The sequence below is a fragment of the Mytilus edulis genome, chromosome 13 (assembly GCF_963676685.1).
Source record: "Mytilus edulis chromosome 13, xbMytEdul2.2, whole genome shotgun sequence".
Classification (NCBI taxonomy): domain Eukaryota; kingdom Metazoa; phylum Mollusca; class Bivalvia; order Mytilida; family Mytilidae; genus Mytilus; species Mytilus edulis.
Genome location: NC_092356.1, coordinates 52,742,522 through 52,759,665, shown reverse-complemented (window position 1 = coordinate 52,759,665; position 17,144 = coordinate 52,742,522). Strand labels below are relative to the sequence as shown.

The 17,144-nt window shown below is 31.4% G+C and overlaps 2 protein-coding genes across 17 annotated transcripts in view; one reads left to right on the top strand and one right to left on the bottom strand.

Moving 5' to 3' along the window:
• The window catches only part of LOC139501381 (protein mono-ADP-ribosyltransferase PARP12-like), a 275,921-nt gene that overhangs the window by 101,347 nt on the left and 157,430 nt on the right, over nucleotides 1–17,144 (bottom strand). The gene's annotated exons all lie outside the window — the stretch shown is intronic.
• LOC139501379 (phosphatidylinositol 4,5-bisphosphate 3-kinase catalytic subunit beta isoform-like) overlaps nucleotides 1–17,144 on the top strand; it is a 40,691-nt gene that overhangs the window by 12,325 nt on the left and 11,222 nt on the right. For 5 of the 16 annotated variants that reach the window (XR_011658539.1, XR_011658542.1, XR_011658543.1 and 2 more), the window contains exons 11-19: nucleotides 44–179; nucleotides 1,123–1,223; nucleotides 3,639–3,692; nucleotides 4,993–5,202; nucleotides 6,261–6,382; nucleotides 9,728–9,871; nucleotides 10,938–11,091; nucleotides 13,197–13,327; nucleotides 16,239–16,348. Coding sequence is in view for 7 of the 16 variants with exons in the window: in XM_071290420.1 (XP_071146521.1) it covers nucleotides 44–179; nucleotides 1,123–1,223; nucleotides 3,639–3,692; nucleotides 4,993–5,202; nucleotides 6,261–6,382; nucleotides 9,728–9,871; nucleotides 10,938–11,091; nucleotides 13,197–13,327; nucleotides 16,239–16,348 (1,162 nt within the window). In the remaining 9 variants the exon portion in view is untranslated. Of the gene's footprint in view, nucleotides 1–43; nucleotides 180–1,122; nucleotides 1,224–2,176; nucleotides 2,231–3,638; nucleotides 3,693–4,992; nucleotides 5,203–6,260; nucleotides 6,383–7,505; nucleotides 7,548–9,727; nucleotides 9,872–10,937; nucleotides 11,092–13,196; nucleotides 13,328–16,238; nucleotides 16,349–17,144 lie in introns of all 16 variants that reach the window. The other 11 variants (XR_011658538.1, XR_011658540.1, XR_011658541.1 and 8 more) reach the window with 4 other exon arrangements.

Here is a 17,144-nt window from a genome sequence, read left to right as displayed (position 1 = left end):
AAAATATAATATTTCATATAATTTAAGTAATATCTATTTACAGGAACCATTATTATTAGCTTGGGCTAATATTCCAATTTTTGACTACAAATCAAATCTACAAAAAGGGAAACTGAAGTTACCATTATGGCCAAGATCAGAACTTATACAACAGGAAGAGTCATACTGTTTCCCTGTTGGTAAGTTGATTCTGTGTTTTGCTGTAGAAATGTCAGATGGTTTAAAAGGCAAAAATCATTTAATTCTTAAATTTACAGTCAGGCTTTACATCAAGATTAAAAGTAAAAATTGAAGAGTATCACTTCAATATAAAAATGCAAATGTGGTATGATTGCCAATGAGACAACCGTCCACAAGAGACCAAAATGACACAGAAATTAACAACTATAGGTCACCGTATGGCCTTCAACAATGATCAAAGCCCATACTGCATAGTCAGCCATAAAAAGCCCTGAAATGACAATGTAAAACAATTCAAACAAGAAATCTAACGGCCTTATTTATATAAAAAAATGAACGAAAACAAATATGTAACACATAAACAAACAACAACCACTGAATTACAGGCTCCTGACTTGGGACAGGCTCATACATATATACTGTGGTGGGCACAAAACTAGATACTTTCCAAGTCACAGTCGTGTTTAGGGAATTATAAATTTACTTCTTTGAAACATTTTCAATAAATGTTTTTGACAAATTGCACTGAATTTATAACTTTGTGTATTTCTCGGATTTTGATTGGCTAATGGCCTTAGTTAAAAAAGGACATAGCCCCTGGTACTTCCTGTTCATACCCAGGTGTTTCTATCCATAAACCAGGTGAATTTCATGCTCATTTTGTTAATTTCATGGTTGTTCCCAGGGTAAAATTGAATTCTGTAATTTCTGTTCTTAAATATGGAATCCTCTTACGATTTTATCCTATTATATCGATCTTCGGCATTCATTTCAAACATATAATCATGGTTGTTGTTCATTAAGCATTTGATTGAAATATATCTTTTTTTTTATTCCAAGGGGATCTTGTTTTTATTCCAGAAGAAATAAGTCCTCAGGAAGATTTTTGCATTTGTCGAGTTTATAGCATTTCTTTGACAGTTTATCATCTTTATTTTACAGGAACAGTGGCCACAAATCCTCAGGGAGATTGTTCTATGATAGAATTTAGTGTTCCAGATTTTACTAAGAAAGGATCCATATATTACCCTCCAATTGAAAAGGTATGAGAAACAAATTCAAAATAGAAAGTAATAGAAATTTAGCATGTTGTATTTCTTTATTTTTACATTTATATTGAGAGAGGGAAAAAAAAAAAAAGGGAAACTCTAATCAAACTCAGAAGTCACAACACACAATGTCATGGTAAAAGCGGATACAAAACATTACATGAAAAACAAATGACTGTGCAACACGAACTCAACCAAAATTGGGGTGATCTCAGGTGCTCTGGATAAAGCAATGGTCAATGTTAAAGCAAGATTAGAATAAAAGATTTGAACTGAAGCCAGTGTGTTGTCTTCAAGACTGAGAAAATGGTTCAGAAATTCACTTTCATAGAATGTTTGATGAACTCTGTTCAATGTAGGATAACTTTTAGATAAATCAATTGAATTGACTCCAAATGATAGAAACTTTTAAAATACACCCAAAATTAAACAAAATATATGGCATGAAAATTACCCAAAACATATGGGAACACAGCTTTTAGTTAAGATGAAATAGAAAACAAACCAAATATTAAAATGACTAGCTTATACATGTTATATAGATTCAATGACAAATTAGATTAAATGGCATTAAGAAAAATATGAAAGCATGACAACCACTGTCAAAGTAAAGGTATGAAAGTAAAACAGTTACAGATAGCAAACAGAGAAAAACAAACACCACAAGATAGAAACTATACACATTGTACATGGTATTTAAATACATTGTGTTAATATTATATACATGCTGTGTTTATATGATATGCACATTGTGTTATAAATATTCTACACATAATGTTATTACATGGTAAACTATAAACATTGTGTTACAAAATGTATTAATATTATACACAAGGTGTAATTTTATATACACATTTTGTTTTTAATACTACACATCCTGTTAGTAACAGTTATATTGTGTTATTTGTACTTGTAAATACATTATTTGATCTGAAATTACAACACAGGTTTTACAATGTGCCAGTGATCATATGGAAGAGCCAGGGAAATGTGGGTCACCAGTAAGTCGGGGTTGTCTGTTATGGCATGAACCTCACTGCACATTCTAGACTTGTTGTTTTATGTATAAATTTTGAATATGAATATTCATTAGATGTAAATTGATGATCTTTATTTTTGTTGCAAGGGAAGCATATGTTGTTTGTTTTGAATGTAGATTTTGTTAGTGACCTTTTATCATGAGTTTAATATCATTTTTTTTTATTACTTTGTCTAGAATGAGAAATTGTTTATATTGGGAAAAAATTTTGGGTATATAGTTTTCATTAGATTATTAGATAAATTTAGAATGGCCTAAAAACATTTATAAAAAAAAATTGTAATGAATATTCATATTTGAATAAATAATTAATGGTGGATGGTGTATTATGTTTATGCATGATGTTGTTTATAAAGTGGCATGTGGGACCAAACTAAAATCAATAGATCTTTTTTTCAAACTTTGCAAAATGTTTCTTTCATTGACACTACTATTAACTATATCAACATGTTTTTAAAACTTTGATGTATTAGATAAATTAGTACAAAAGAAATACTGGCAAATAGCAAAAAAAAAATCTTTTTGTGTTTTTCTTTTTTCTTTTTCATATCAGATCCAAAGATCAGTATACTATTGACTGTGTTAAAAAAAAAGTTTGATGCAAAAGAGTACAAATTTTGGAATTAGTACAAAAAATTGCATACCAATACTTACTAGTTCAAGCAAATTTTCTGATTAAATTTTTGATATGATTAATCTTAAAATTCCTCTGATTTTGAAAACCTGTACAGATATAGAATGTGCAGACTTTTGGAAAAAAATGTAGATATCTGTATGTGCAAAATTTGGGGGGAAATCTGTTGATTATTTGTTGAATTTTGTTCACTAAATATAAAAAGGAAAAACATTATCTGTTTAATATATCTTCAATAAGTACATTTTTCTAACAAATTAGAAATATATTTTCATCTAAAAAAACTGTCAATATTAATACTTGATCTTCCTAGTGTAACCACTTCCTTTAATAATAGATACACACTATACTTAATATATAATTAGGTTATATTTATAATTTAGTTATTGCATGACTTACACTATCTCAGAGTCACAAGTATTTCATGTGTATTAACAAGATAAATGATACAGAATGTTGTACCAATTTTCATCCTTTTTTTATTTACCCTATTTCTGCAGAAGGGCGTTGTAAAATTGAGTCATATGATAAAATTATAAATTCTGACCACCTCTTTTTTAGGGTCCATATTTTACCATTCTAAATTTATGTCATTATTTCATAAACAAAAAACAAACTTATTGATACTTGTACTAAAAAATCAATATACTGAGTATGAAAATTGGTGAACAATTTCTGTTCAGACTTTTATCTGTCCTCCACCATATTAACCCTGCATGTTCTCTGTTTTTGTCAGGTGTTAGAACTGGCCAGTACTTATATAGAAGCTCCAGGAATGCCAGGCTCTACTGTATGTAGTATCATATATACATAGTTTATATGTAGCCAGCTTGTTATACATAGTTTATATGTAGCCAGCTTGTGCAGTGATGTTTGCTTGTACATTGTATTACATATAGGTTGTCATGAATAGAATTTTCAAAGGAGAAAACCAAATTGTTGATTTTCACATAATCCAGTTATTTATGTTATTTTAAATTTAATATATTTAAGTGATCAAAGTTAATTTCTGTTCATTTGTAAAAAGTTAAAGAGACATAAAGATTTTTAATTTATTCTTATACATGCTAGAAATAAATTATGTTGCTTGCTTGTTTTTGCACTAATAATTTTTATTGCTAATGTTTTTATGATTTGGAGAAATGGATTTAATTTAGTTGTTTCTCTTTAAAATATTCACAACTTTTAAAGATATGGAAGATTTAGAGTTTAAGATATTATACTAACTTCTGTCAATTATTGAAGACTGTGCTGCCCGTCAGATGTCTTTTGATTTTTTTGTTTGTTGGTTTGATGTCTTATTGAAATATTTCCCCAGATGTCCTTTGATTTTCTTGTATTTGTTGAGATTATACATCTTAACAGATCTAATTTAATTTAATTCTAAAGAAAAACATTTTTAAATTGTTAAGCTTTAATACACCTTATCGCTATTTGTCTCCCATTACTAGACTTCACACAGGTTCCCGTAAAATTTTGATGTCGTAATACAAAAATTTGACCCCACAATGGAAAGTGATTGTTGACAATGTTGTATGACATTAATAGTTCAAACAGGACAGATTATTGGGTCAGCCGGGAATATGGGAATATCGATAAGGTGTATACATTAATTGTTTCAGGTTATTTCTTAATTTTTTATGTTTATTTCTTTATTCAACTCATTTTGGGAGAATTAGCAAAATATCGGACATAAATGGACAAGAAAGGGATTATCTTTATGTTAGATTTTTTCCAAGATTTTGTAGTTTAGGATATAAATGGGGAAGTTTAAGTTATAATGGCATAAATAACCATAATGATTTTATTATAATTGATGAACTGTTCATTTCAAGTATTTCCAGTACAGTTAAATTTGAATTACTTTTAAAAGTATTATTTATGTTATGTTACCATTCAATCAATTACTTTCAAGTGTTTATATGCAAAACTTGTACATATTTATAAATCAAGCAATAATGAAAAAATTATATTCTGACCTTACTTGAATTTTATAATTGATATTTTATGATATAACTTATATATAAATCAAAAGATCATGAAGAAAAATAACTCTATGCCAGAATTGAATATTATAATTGATATTTTAGACATGGAGACCAAACAAGAACATTGTTCAGCAACTAGACAGCATACTGAGAGCGAACCAGTACACAATACTTCAGACATTGGACGAACAGCAGAAACAACTGATTTGGTGGATGCGTTATGACATACGTGACAAATGCAGCGAGTTCCCTCACGCTCTGTTGTATGTGTTATATTCTGTCAGCTGGGACAACCATATTGAAGTTTCCAAGGTAAATTACTTTGTTCTTAATACGACAAAACACAGATCAAGATTGAATGTTGGTGATGTCACTTTAACAGTTTTAGAATTATGCCGCTGAATTTTTCGTTTTATGTTCTTTAACTTAAGTTTGCCACAACCAAATGTTATGAAACTTGTACACAGTGCTGATTACCACAAAAAATTTATCAAGTTTGATTTTTTGTGATTGCTTTAAACATTCTAGAGTTATTCCCCTTACCAAATGGAAAATTTGCTGATTTGCTGGTTCCTATTCACTAACTTAAGTTTGATTCAACCAAATGTTTTGAAACTTATAGACAATACTTTACATTACCACAAAAATCACATACTTTACATTACCACATAAATCAGACCAAGAACAAATTTGGGAAGTGTCACTTTTACTATTCTTCAGTTTTGTCCCTTTCAACTTTATATGATATGCAAGTGGGGGCATCATCTGTGTCCCATTTACACATTCCTGATTAGAGCTTGGCCAATGGCTGGTTGCCCTATAGTGATCAGTATGTTTTCCTATGTCACGGTCAAAAACTGGTTTCAGTTGACAACCCCATGTTCTATGGTGAGGATCCTGTCCGCTCTCTACCAAAGGACTGGTATGAGTTCAAAGTTTAAACTTGACATGTATTTTAACCAACACCAGAGGGCTTGTCATTATGTATGTTCAACTTCCTAGCTCAAAGGTCAAGGTCAAAAACTTTGCCATGTCCTATGGTTAAGATAGTGTCCACTCTATATCTTGAGAACTGTTATGATTACAAAGTTTATACTTGACATGTATATTAACCAACACCAGAGGGTGTGTCATAATGAATAAAAAACTTCCTAGGTCAAAGGTCAAGGTCAAAAACTTTGGTTTCAGTTGACAAACCCATGTCCTATGGTAAAGATACAATTTTCTTACCACATGTTATCCTCAGTGGGGCCCACAGAGATGGCTCCCATTTCAATGATATCTAGTTTATTTTGTGATATTTCTGGATGATCTGAACATATGATGATATATTTCATTCTATGTACTATTTATATATACTTATTCAACAGATGCAGGCTCTGTTACAGACATGGCCTACACTGGAGGCAGATCAAGCCTTAACTTTGCTAGATTTTACATTCCCAGATAAATATGTCAGAAAGAAAGCCACTGAATGGTTAGATGAACTGCCGTAAGTATATAAGCATTTCATTGCCAAATTTAACCTTTTAAAAGGTTACTGTATAAATAACAAATGAATATACTTAACATATCCACTATATTATCAGTATAACAACTACTTTTAAGCTGATATTAGCAAATTGGGAAACAAACCGGATCACTAAATCATAATTTTAGCCTGATACATCTGAATTATTTTGACTACCATAATGTGATGATAATTAGATGAAAAAAAACTGTTAAAATGTCAAATTTTCAGTTAAAACAGATTATAGGTGAATTTAGTAAAAACCTGATATTTGCAGAATTCTGCAAAATTTTGACTGTTTTCTGGAAAATTAGAAGTGATACCATTCTACTCTAGATTTTTTTCTACTGATTTATTTTGTATATACCATATCAATAAAGTACTGTTTAACTAGACTTTCAATAGACAAGGGATGGATGCCACAAATGAAAAAAGGTTTAGAAAATAGACAAATGTTTAGCAAAATGGATAGAAATAAAATATATCCCTATTTCAGGCTAATTTATTTATAGAAATGAAAAAACTTTCACAGCTCTGTTTATTGGATTCCTAGCTCTACTTCTTTAACCCCTGTCATTGGAGTTTGGCTTACTACTGCATCCAAGGTAGAGCCAGGAATCCCAATATACATCTTGGAAAGGGGTTTTCATAATGATACTCTAGGCAGTTACAAAAATGTTTATCTGTAAATCTGTGGAATTCAATTTTTTTTGTTTTATTTTATAATCTGAATTTTAAAAATCATAACATTTAACTTAAAGAATGTTTCTGATTGTTGTTATTTGTCTAGAACAATCTAACTGAATGTTTAAACTCAATTAATATTTACACTTTCTTTTATAATATTTGGTCATGTCTTTGATTTTGTGTTATGCATAATCTGTGTTTTATTTGGTGGTATAAAATATTTCTTAGTTTTTACCATGTAGGAAGTCATCAAGTGTATTACTATGACTTCTTGAAAGTTTTAAATGAAATTTTTTTTATTGAAAAGTAACTTGTGTTATTTTATTCATTGGACTATGTCAATAGTAACAAATGGGATAAAGCGTGAGCCAGATCAAAGAGTAATCGACAGTTAACATGCATTTCATGAATATTTCAGTGATCGGTCTAAACCTCATAAAAAATTTAATCGTTATGTACGGTATGTATGAATGAACGATTCTTATTCTATAATCTATAGTTGTGCAATAGAACACTATAAACATAAAAGTTGAAATCATCAAATAAATAGTCAAATTGAAATTAATTATGGATGCCCCTGTCTAGTAGAGGGGGGAGGGGGCATTGAGTTTTACCCTAATCAGTCTGTACTTACGTCCAAAATTTGATTACTGTTCTCTTACTTAATATGTTTGTTTCAACCAAATTTTATGAAACTTATACAAAATACTTATTACCGCAAAACACAGATCAAGTACAAATATGGGTAGAGTCCCTTTTACAATTCTTGAGTTATGTCCCTTTATAATGTTATATGCAAAATAATATGACTTGATTTTTTGGGAAGATATACTATCCTCAATTATATTTGACTCCATCCTAAGCTGGGCAAAAGTGTTGTCCCCCTGAAAATAGGACTCTCTGCTGGATAACTTTTGTAATGAAGAACATAGTTTCACCAAACTTGCTATCTGATTCAGTCATTGAATGGGGTGTCTCACATGCCAAAATCAGTCAGCTTGACTTTAACCTATATGATATTAGAACCTTGTCGAGGGCATAACTGATTACTGTTATACTGAAGAAATTTGTTTAACCAATTTATATGCGATAAACAGATCTAGATGCATTATAGGAAGGCAGGGTTTTCACATATCAAAATTAGGTCACTGTGACTTTTACTTTGACCGCTGTTGATTTAAACTTGAATTTGAACTTTTTTAAGTAAAATCTATTACTGTGGATTCTTTTATTTTCTTGGTACCAATTTTCGTGGATTGCGGAAAACTTGCATTTTCATGGATATGTAATTTCGTGGTTTTGACAAAGTCTGCATACAACCTGGTAGAAAATTTGTACTTCGTTGAACATTTAAATCGGTGGTTCACCTGTACCCACGAAAACCACAAAATTTGGTAACAAACAAATAATAATGAATCCACAGTGTATTTTAAGGACAAGAATTACTTTGATTAAAACTCATCTTGAACAGTCATCTGTCAGGGATTTGTAAAAATAAATGCAAGAATTAGCTTTTTAATATACAGCTTTTAAAATCTTAGCGTTTGTTCCTGAGTCAGGGTGATTCTTTCAAATAAACAATTCACATGCATGTGCGTGTGTATTAGTCCTGCTACGTGTTGACCTCTTGTTTGCTGTACATTATTTAAATTTCTCATGCTTATATACATTTTGTATAAAGAAGCTTGAAATAGTGACCTTTTTCTACTGGAAAATCTTAACTTCTCACTACATACATGTAACTTCTGTCAGGTTTAATCTTTATATGTGGATGAAAGACAAAAGTCACAAAAACATGATCTAGGCAGCTATTGTTTTTACTGCCTTTCAGGCTTTGATTTTCTTTTGCAATCTGTGCTACTTCAAGAATATTATAATACCTAAATTACAAGAAAAAAATCAACAATAATAGAAAATAAGAGAATTTCCAATTTTCATTTTTTGACTTGACAAATCAGTCACATGTATGAACTGCCTTAGAGGCTAGTCAATTAAGGAACTTTTTGAAGAATACAGGTGCAAATATCTCATTCTGTTTGAAAATTTAAAAAAAAATCAGAAAATATAAGAAATTTTGTGTTTTTACATTTTTTTTAATTTCTTAAATTTTAAGAAGGCACCAAGTATTCTATGGATATTTTAGATGTTAAGGATGAAGTAAATATTTTATAATGGCGTATCTGATAAGTGGAGTGCTGCCAATACAAACAGAAGTACATATCTGAACAAAACAGAGCAGAGCATTGTACATGACTGCTTACCGGTACTTAGATTTGATTTGATTTTTGGTGTTTTAACGCCACTTTTAAGCACCACATTTAGGCTATTTCATGGAGGTCAGTTAATATTGGTGGAGGAAGCCGGAGTGCCCGGAGAAAACCACTGATCTTTGATAGGAAATCTGACAATCCTAGTCAATTAAGATTGAAGTCAAGTGCACCTGCACAAATGGGGTTCGAACTCACAACCTCAGTGTTGACTGGCTAGTAATTACAGTAGTAACTACTTAGACCACTCAGCCACTGCAAATAGTCTCTAAAGAAATAGTTGGATTCACAATTTTTAAAACAGCCATTTTCTTTTTTTTCTTCTTTATTGATGCTGATGATGAATGACAATCTTGTATTTTGTATCTTTCAGTGACGAAGAATTGGCTCAGTATTTGCTACAGTTGGTACAGGCTTTGAAGTATGAGAACTATTTAAATTGTGATCTAGTCAAATTCCTGTTACGGAGAGCACTTCAGAATCGTAATATAGGACATAAGTTATTTTGGTTGCTCAAGTAAGTTTTCCAAAGGAGAAGGTTTACAAAGGGTTATAATTGGCCCTAAATTTTTGATGTTTTTTAAATCGTACCAAAAAGTTCAAAATTTTTTACATAAAAATACTTGTGATAATACTATTAACACAAAATGTTTGGCATTTTCCTTTAACATTTATGAAGCTATGACCACTTAAATAAACATCATTTGTATTTTAAGGTCAATTTTGGTCAATTTTTTCAATAATTTGAATTTTTATTGGCCTCCATCCACTTCCAAAATGTTTTCATATTGATGAAATCTATATCAGAATTGGAATCTTTTGGTTACAAAACATTTTGGATCGTAGGTGGCATCAAGGTTTTCCTAAAGCTTTTAGATCTGAAAATTGCACAAAATCATCATATTGTGACAAAGTGTCCAAAATGGCCTTACTTTGGAGAATTTTATGCACTGTTATGGAAAAAACTGATTTATTTGTCTTTAAGTCTTTTGATATAGACCCATTTAGGAACAAAATTGTGACCTTTTAAGTGTTTAATGATAAAGTTGATATTTTAGGCCATTTTGTGCCATAAGTGAACCTTGTCCTTTGTACTTATAACGTTATTGATTGTGCAAGAAATAAACCAGGCATAATTGATAAAAAGACTTTGTTGTACAGGTTAATGACTAAAATCTATTATCTAGTTGATCTGAGTCATAGTTTTATAAAAAAGAATGTTTATTGATATTAACTCCTTTAATTTAGTCTCAAAATGAGGCTATTTTTATCAATTATTGCAGTTTTGAAATAGAATGTAAGAAGTTTAAAACCTTGAAATTTAAATTAAGTAAAACATGTTATGGGGGTGGGGGGTTGGAAGGCAGTTTTTGTCAGCACCCACCACCCAGACAATTGTAATTGAGAATTATAGTGCATTATAGTGTGATAAGTTGCTCTGATACCCATCACCCATGTATTATTAATATAATGTGCCTTCCAACCCCCTATACATTTTTTTTTGGAATAACATTGATTAAAGAAACTGAACCACTTTGAATAAATCTTTAATCTTGTTAAAAATTTTAGTTTTTTTATTTCAGGTCAGACATGCATGAACCCTCTGTTACCGTCCAGTATGGTTTAATCATAGAAATATATCTCAAGGCAAACCCCAGTCATATGTCCATCCTTGATAGGCAGCAAATCATCCTACAGAAACTCAAATCTATCACAGATATACATACCAAAGCAGCAGTAAGTATCTCATGATCTAGTCACATGACAGTCACATGTCAACCCTAGATAGGCAGCAAAAGATCCAAATCATACCAAAGCAGCAGTAAGTATCTCATGATCTAGTCACATGACAGTCACATGTCAACCCTAGATAGGCAGCAAAACATCCAAGTCATACCAAAGCAGCAGTAAGTATCTCATGATCTAGTCACATGACAGTCACATGTCAACCCTAGATAGGCAGCAAAACTTCCAAATCATACCAAAGCAGCAGTAAGTATCTCATGATCTAGTCACATGACAGTCAACATGTCAACCCTAGATAGGCAGCAAAACTTCCAAATCATACCAAAGCAGCAGTAAGTATCTCATGATCTAGTCACATGACAGTCAACATGTCAACCCTAGATAGGCAGCAAAACATCCAAATCATACCAAAGCAGCAGTAAGTATCTCATGATCTAGTCTCATGACAGTCACATGTCAACCCAAGATAGGCAGCAAAACTTCCAAATCATACCAAAGCAGCAGTAAGTATCTCATGATCTAGTCACATGACAGTCAACATTTCAACCCTAGATAGGCAGCAAAACATCCAAATCATACCAAAGCAGCTGTAAGTATCTCATGATCTAGTCACATGACAGTCAACATGTCAACCCTAGATAGGCAGCAAAACATCCAAATCATACCAAAGCAGCAGTAAGTATCTCATGATCTAGTCACATGACAGTCAACATGTCAACCCTAGATAGGCAGCAAAACATCCAAATCATACCAAAGCAGCAGTAAGTGTCTCATGATCTAGTCACATGACAGTCACATGTCAACCCTAGATAGGCAGCAAAACATCCAAATCATACCAAAGCAGCAGTAAGTATCTCATGATCTAGTCACATGACAGTCAACATGTCAATTTCAGAATTATATGATTTCAGTAATTAGTGTTTGAGGTTATTTTTCATGTCCTATTTATGGGCATTATGTTTTTGGTCTTCATGCCATTTGTTAGTTTGTTTGTTCATCCATCCATCTTCTGTTCTTTCGTCTGTTCTTTCGTCTGTTCTTCTCTCTGTCTGTCCTGCTACATGTTAAAGTTTTTTGTGAAAGAAGTTTTTTTATAAAAAGTTTAAGTTCAATCAACTTGAAACTTAGTACACATGTTCCTTATGAAATGATCTTTCTAATTTTAATGCCAAAGTAGAGTTTGAACCCAAATTTCACGGTCCAAAATAAATGATAGTGTGAATAGGGCATCAGTGTACTATGGACACATTCTTGTTTCTTCCTGCTAAAAATATTTACTTCTGGTTAATTGGGTATAAATAAATATCTAAGAAAGATCAGTTCATTTTAAACAATGGAGTATTTATTTACACATAACCAATGCTGAGAGAAAGCAGACATCAGAACTGATGGACATGGTCATAGATACTTTGTCCTTGTTGTTTAATTTGTTTATAAGTGTTGTTTATATTTCTTTGCCGTTTGACTGTCATGGACTTACTAAGAAGCAGAATTGACCACAGAGTACATGGTTTGTAGGAAAACTGTTTTTATTTTGCTAAATGTTTAACACATACACACAGTGTGCTCAGTTTTAATACTATGATTTTCATAAAATTATTTTTACTGGGATAGTTGAATTTTTCATGCGCTAAGTCAATAGTACATTAACATGCAGTTATATAAGCATTGGCATTTCTCATTTCAATGTCGTTATATGGCTCTGCCAATCAGTTTTGGTTCATAGGCTTTAAATGTTTTGCATAGTTTACATTTCTTTTTAATTTCATTATTTGCATTATACTATAAAATTTAGAGAAAGACAAACCAAATCTCAGTGTAAAAATATGAAGCAACAATTTATAATTTTCTTGTGTCAGAAGTGCTTTTCTGAATTCACCTTCATACTTTACTCTCAAACAAGGACGTATGTTAGTTATACGTCCTTGCTCTCAAAGCCAACTGCATTTTGTATTTGAAAGCCAATAATCGTCAACAGTAATATTTTATGCTGTTGGCATATTTTTTTTTGTCCACACTGTCAACTGATACATCATGTGATCTCTATGCAAGTGGAATATGTATAATGAAATTCATATTGTTGATTTTTTTTTCAGAATTTGAAGAAAAAGGCTAAGGAAAAAGATGACTCTCCCTTGCAGAAGGTTATGCAGCAATCTGCATACAAAGAGGCGTTCTGTAAAATATATAGTCCTATCACGTTAATGTATAAATTAGACAAAATTGTGTAAGTACATACATACATAGAGGCGTTCTGTAAAACATACAGTCCAATCACCTTAATGTATAAACTAGACAACCAATCACCTTAATGTATAAACTAGACAAAATTGTGTAAGTACATACATGTACAAAGAGGCGTTATGTAAAATATATAGTCCTATCACCTTTAATAATGTATAAATTAGACAAAACTGTATAAATATAATAAAACAGGATGGTTGGTTTGAAAAGAAATATTATTAGTCTTGTTCAATTTCTCTTTGTTCTCAATAACAAAATCATCTCCATCTTTTAATTCTTTACCCAAAACAGAAAGTACAAATGATGACAATGAGCAATTAAAAAGGACAAGGGCAATTTCATATTGCTTTTGAAAGCTTAGAAAAAAGTAGTTTAAGGTCCCTTTCTAATAATGTTGTAAATTGGTATAAGAAGATGTGGTATGAGTGACAATGAGACAACTCTCCGAGGGTCAGTCATCAAATGATCATTTTCAGCTAATGTTAGCATCAAATTGGTTAAAACTTTACTGGAAATGTCAAAATATCCTTATCATATTTTGTCAAAGGTGTCAAATTCAGGAAAAAATTTAATGTGATTCATTAAAATCAGTCGATTTTTATACGACCACAAAAATAGAAAATTTTTCGGTCGTATATTGGTATCACATTGGCGTCATCACCAGCTGCGTCGTTGTCGTCGTCGTCTTCCGAATACTTTTAGTTTTAGCACTCTAACTTTAGTATAAGTGAATAGAAATCTATGAAATTTTAACACAAGTTTTATGACTACGAAAGGAAGGTTGGGATTGATTTAGGGAGTTTTGGTCCCAACATTTTAGGAATTAGGGGCCAAAAAGGGCCCAAATAAGCATTTTCTTGGTTTTTGGCACTATAACTTTAGTTTCAGTGAATAGAAATCTATGAAATTTTGACACAAGGTTTTTGACCACAAAAGGAAGGTTGGGATTGATTTTGGGATTTTTGGTTCTAACAGTTTAGGAATTAGGGGCCAAAAAGGGCCATAATAAGCATTTTCTTGGTTTTTGGCACTATAACTTTAGTTTAAGTAAATAGAAATCTATGAAATTTTGACACAAGGTTTATGACCACGAAACAAAGGTTGGGATTGATTTTGGGAGTTTTGGTTCTAACAGTTTAGGAATTAGGGGCCAAAAAGGGCCCAAATAAGCATTTTCTTGGTTTTTGGCACTATAACTTTAGTTTAAGTAAATAGAAATCTATGAAATTTTGACACAAGGTTTATGACCACAAAAGGAAGGTTGGGATTGATTTTGGGAGTTGAGTTCCCAACAGTTTAGGAATAAGGGGCCAAAAAGGGGCCCAAATAAGCATTATTCTTGGTTTTCGCACAATAACTTTAGTATGAGTAAATAGAAATCAATGAAATTTAAACACAAGGTTTATGACCATAAAGGGAAGGTTGGGTTTGATTTTGGGAGTCCAAAGGGTCCAAAATTAAACTAAGTTTGATTTTAACAAAAATTGAATTCTTGGGCTTTTTTGATATGCTGAATCTAAACATGTACTTAGATTTTTGATTATTGGCCCAGTTTTCAAGTTGGTCCAAATCGGGGTCCAAAATTAAACTTTGTTTGATTTCATCAAAAATTGAATAATTGGGGTTCTTTGATATGCCAAATCTAACTGTGTATGTAGATTCTAAATTTTTGGTCCCATTTTCAAATTGGTTTACATTAAAGTCCAAAGGGTCCAAAATTAAACTAAGTTTGATTTTAACAAAAATTGAATTCTTGGGCTTTTTTGAAATGCTGAATCTAAACATGTACTTAGATTTTTGATTATGGGCCCAGTTTTCAAGTTGGTTCAAATCAGGATCCAAAATTATTATATTAAGTATTGTGCAATAGCAAGAAATTTTCAATTGCACAGTATTCAGCAATAGCAAGAAATCTTCAATTGCACAGTATTGTGCAACAGCAAGAAATTTTCAATTGCACAGTATTGCCAATAGCAAGAAATCTTCAATTGTACAGTATTGTGCAATAGCAAATATTTTCAATTGTACAGTATTGCGCAATAGCAAGAAATATTTAATTGCACAATATTGTGCAATAGCAAGAAATTTTCAATTGGAGTTATCTTTCTTTGTTCAGAATAGTAGTTGAATCAACTTAAATCATTGTTTTATACAATATACAATGTATATCCACTTTTACTACCAACTGATAAATTAAAACAATCTTTACCATTCAGTGATAACAAGCACTTTATTTTACATTTTAATATTTTATGATGTATTTAAATGAGTAGTTATTGTTGCAAACTCCATTAGAAATTTGAATTGAGATCAGTTTTGGAAAAAGGAAAAGGGGGATGTGAAAAAAAAATGGGGTAGGGGGGAGGGTACATTTTTCTCATTTCAGATTTCATAAATAAAAAGAAAATTTCTTCAAACATTTTTTTGAGAGGATTAATATTCAACAGCATAGTAAATTGCTCAAAGGCAAAAAAAATATTTTAAGTTCATTAGACCACATTCATTCTGTGTCAGAAACCTATGCTGTGTCAACTATTTAATCACAATCCAAATTTAGAGCTGAATCCAGCTTGAATGTTATGTCCATACTTGCCCCAACCGTTCAGGGTTCAACCTCTGTGGTCGTATAAAGCTGCTACCTGCGGAGCATCTGGTTTTTTATTGTTTAAAAGAAGTGTACATTTTATCGTCATGCACAAAAAATTACCGTTAACGTTATTTGGCTAGAATTTTTACTGTTATTCGTCATGAAGGTACCCCAATTACCACCCTCCTCAGTCTCCATCCAAGTCATAATTTGTAAAAGTAAACACTACAGTAATAGGTAAGCTTATTAAATGAAAATTATATTTGAAATAGAGTAAATTATTATAAAAGATTTTATTTATTTATAGTGAGAAATCCTGTAAAGTAATGGATTCTAAAAAGAAGCCATTTTGGTTGGAATGGACAAATGATGATGAAAAAGGACAAAACATACAGTTGATTTATAAATGTGGAGATGGTGAGAATGTTAACTGTTAACACTATGTAGTTTAGTTACACTATATAGTATAGATTAAGCAATAACGCTATGTAATAGAAAACGAAGGATAAGGGGTATCGATTCATGACACAAAATCAGTTCATGAACAGCAAAAAAAAAAAAAACAAAAAAAAAAAAACACACAAAAAGCAAAGTCACAGCACTTTTATTGCTGTTCTTTATCTCAAAGTCACAGTCAGGCCTTCATCACAGAGCAAAACAATCTGACCTCACTACAAGTTTAAGACGGCTCCTATAGTAATATAGAATAAGCCAGAGCAGATTCATTAGTCAGGTGGGATGGGTGGGAGGTGGTAGAGGGTAATTATATTGTTAAGTATAAATTCACTATTTTTACTATCAAGCTCCCTTTCCAAAAACCCTGAAACTGACCCTGATAAGGTATAATTTTTCTATTATTCCCCCTATACCTCTAGCCAATATTGAATAAACAAACTCACAGCAATGTGCTCAGTAAAACTTAGTTTTAAAGAAGTTCTAGTTAGATGACCTTGATACCAAACATATATATTTTTCCTCGTGATTACATTTTGGTTGTTCATAGATGAAATTGGCTGTTGTTAAACATTGAAATGACAAAATTTAGCTGACCGCTGACACGAGTTAAATAATATGGAGAAAACATTTTAAAGGGTCTGAAAGTGACCATATGAGATATGTGACTGCTGAAATGAGGTGTCTATTAAGTATAAAAAGGAAGATGTGGTATAATTGCCAATAAGACAACCATCCACAAGAGACCAAAATAACACAG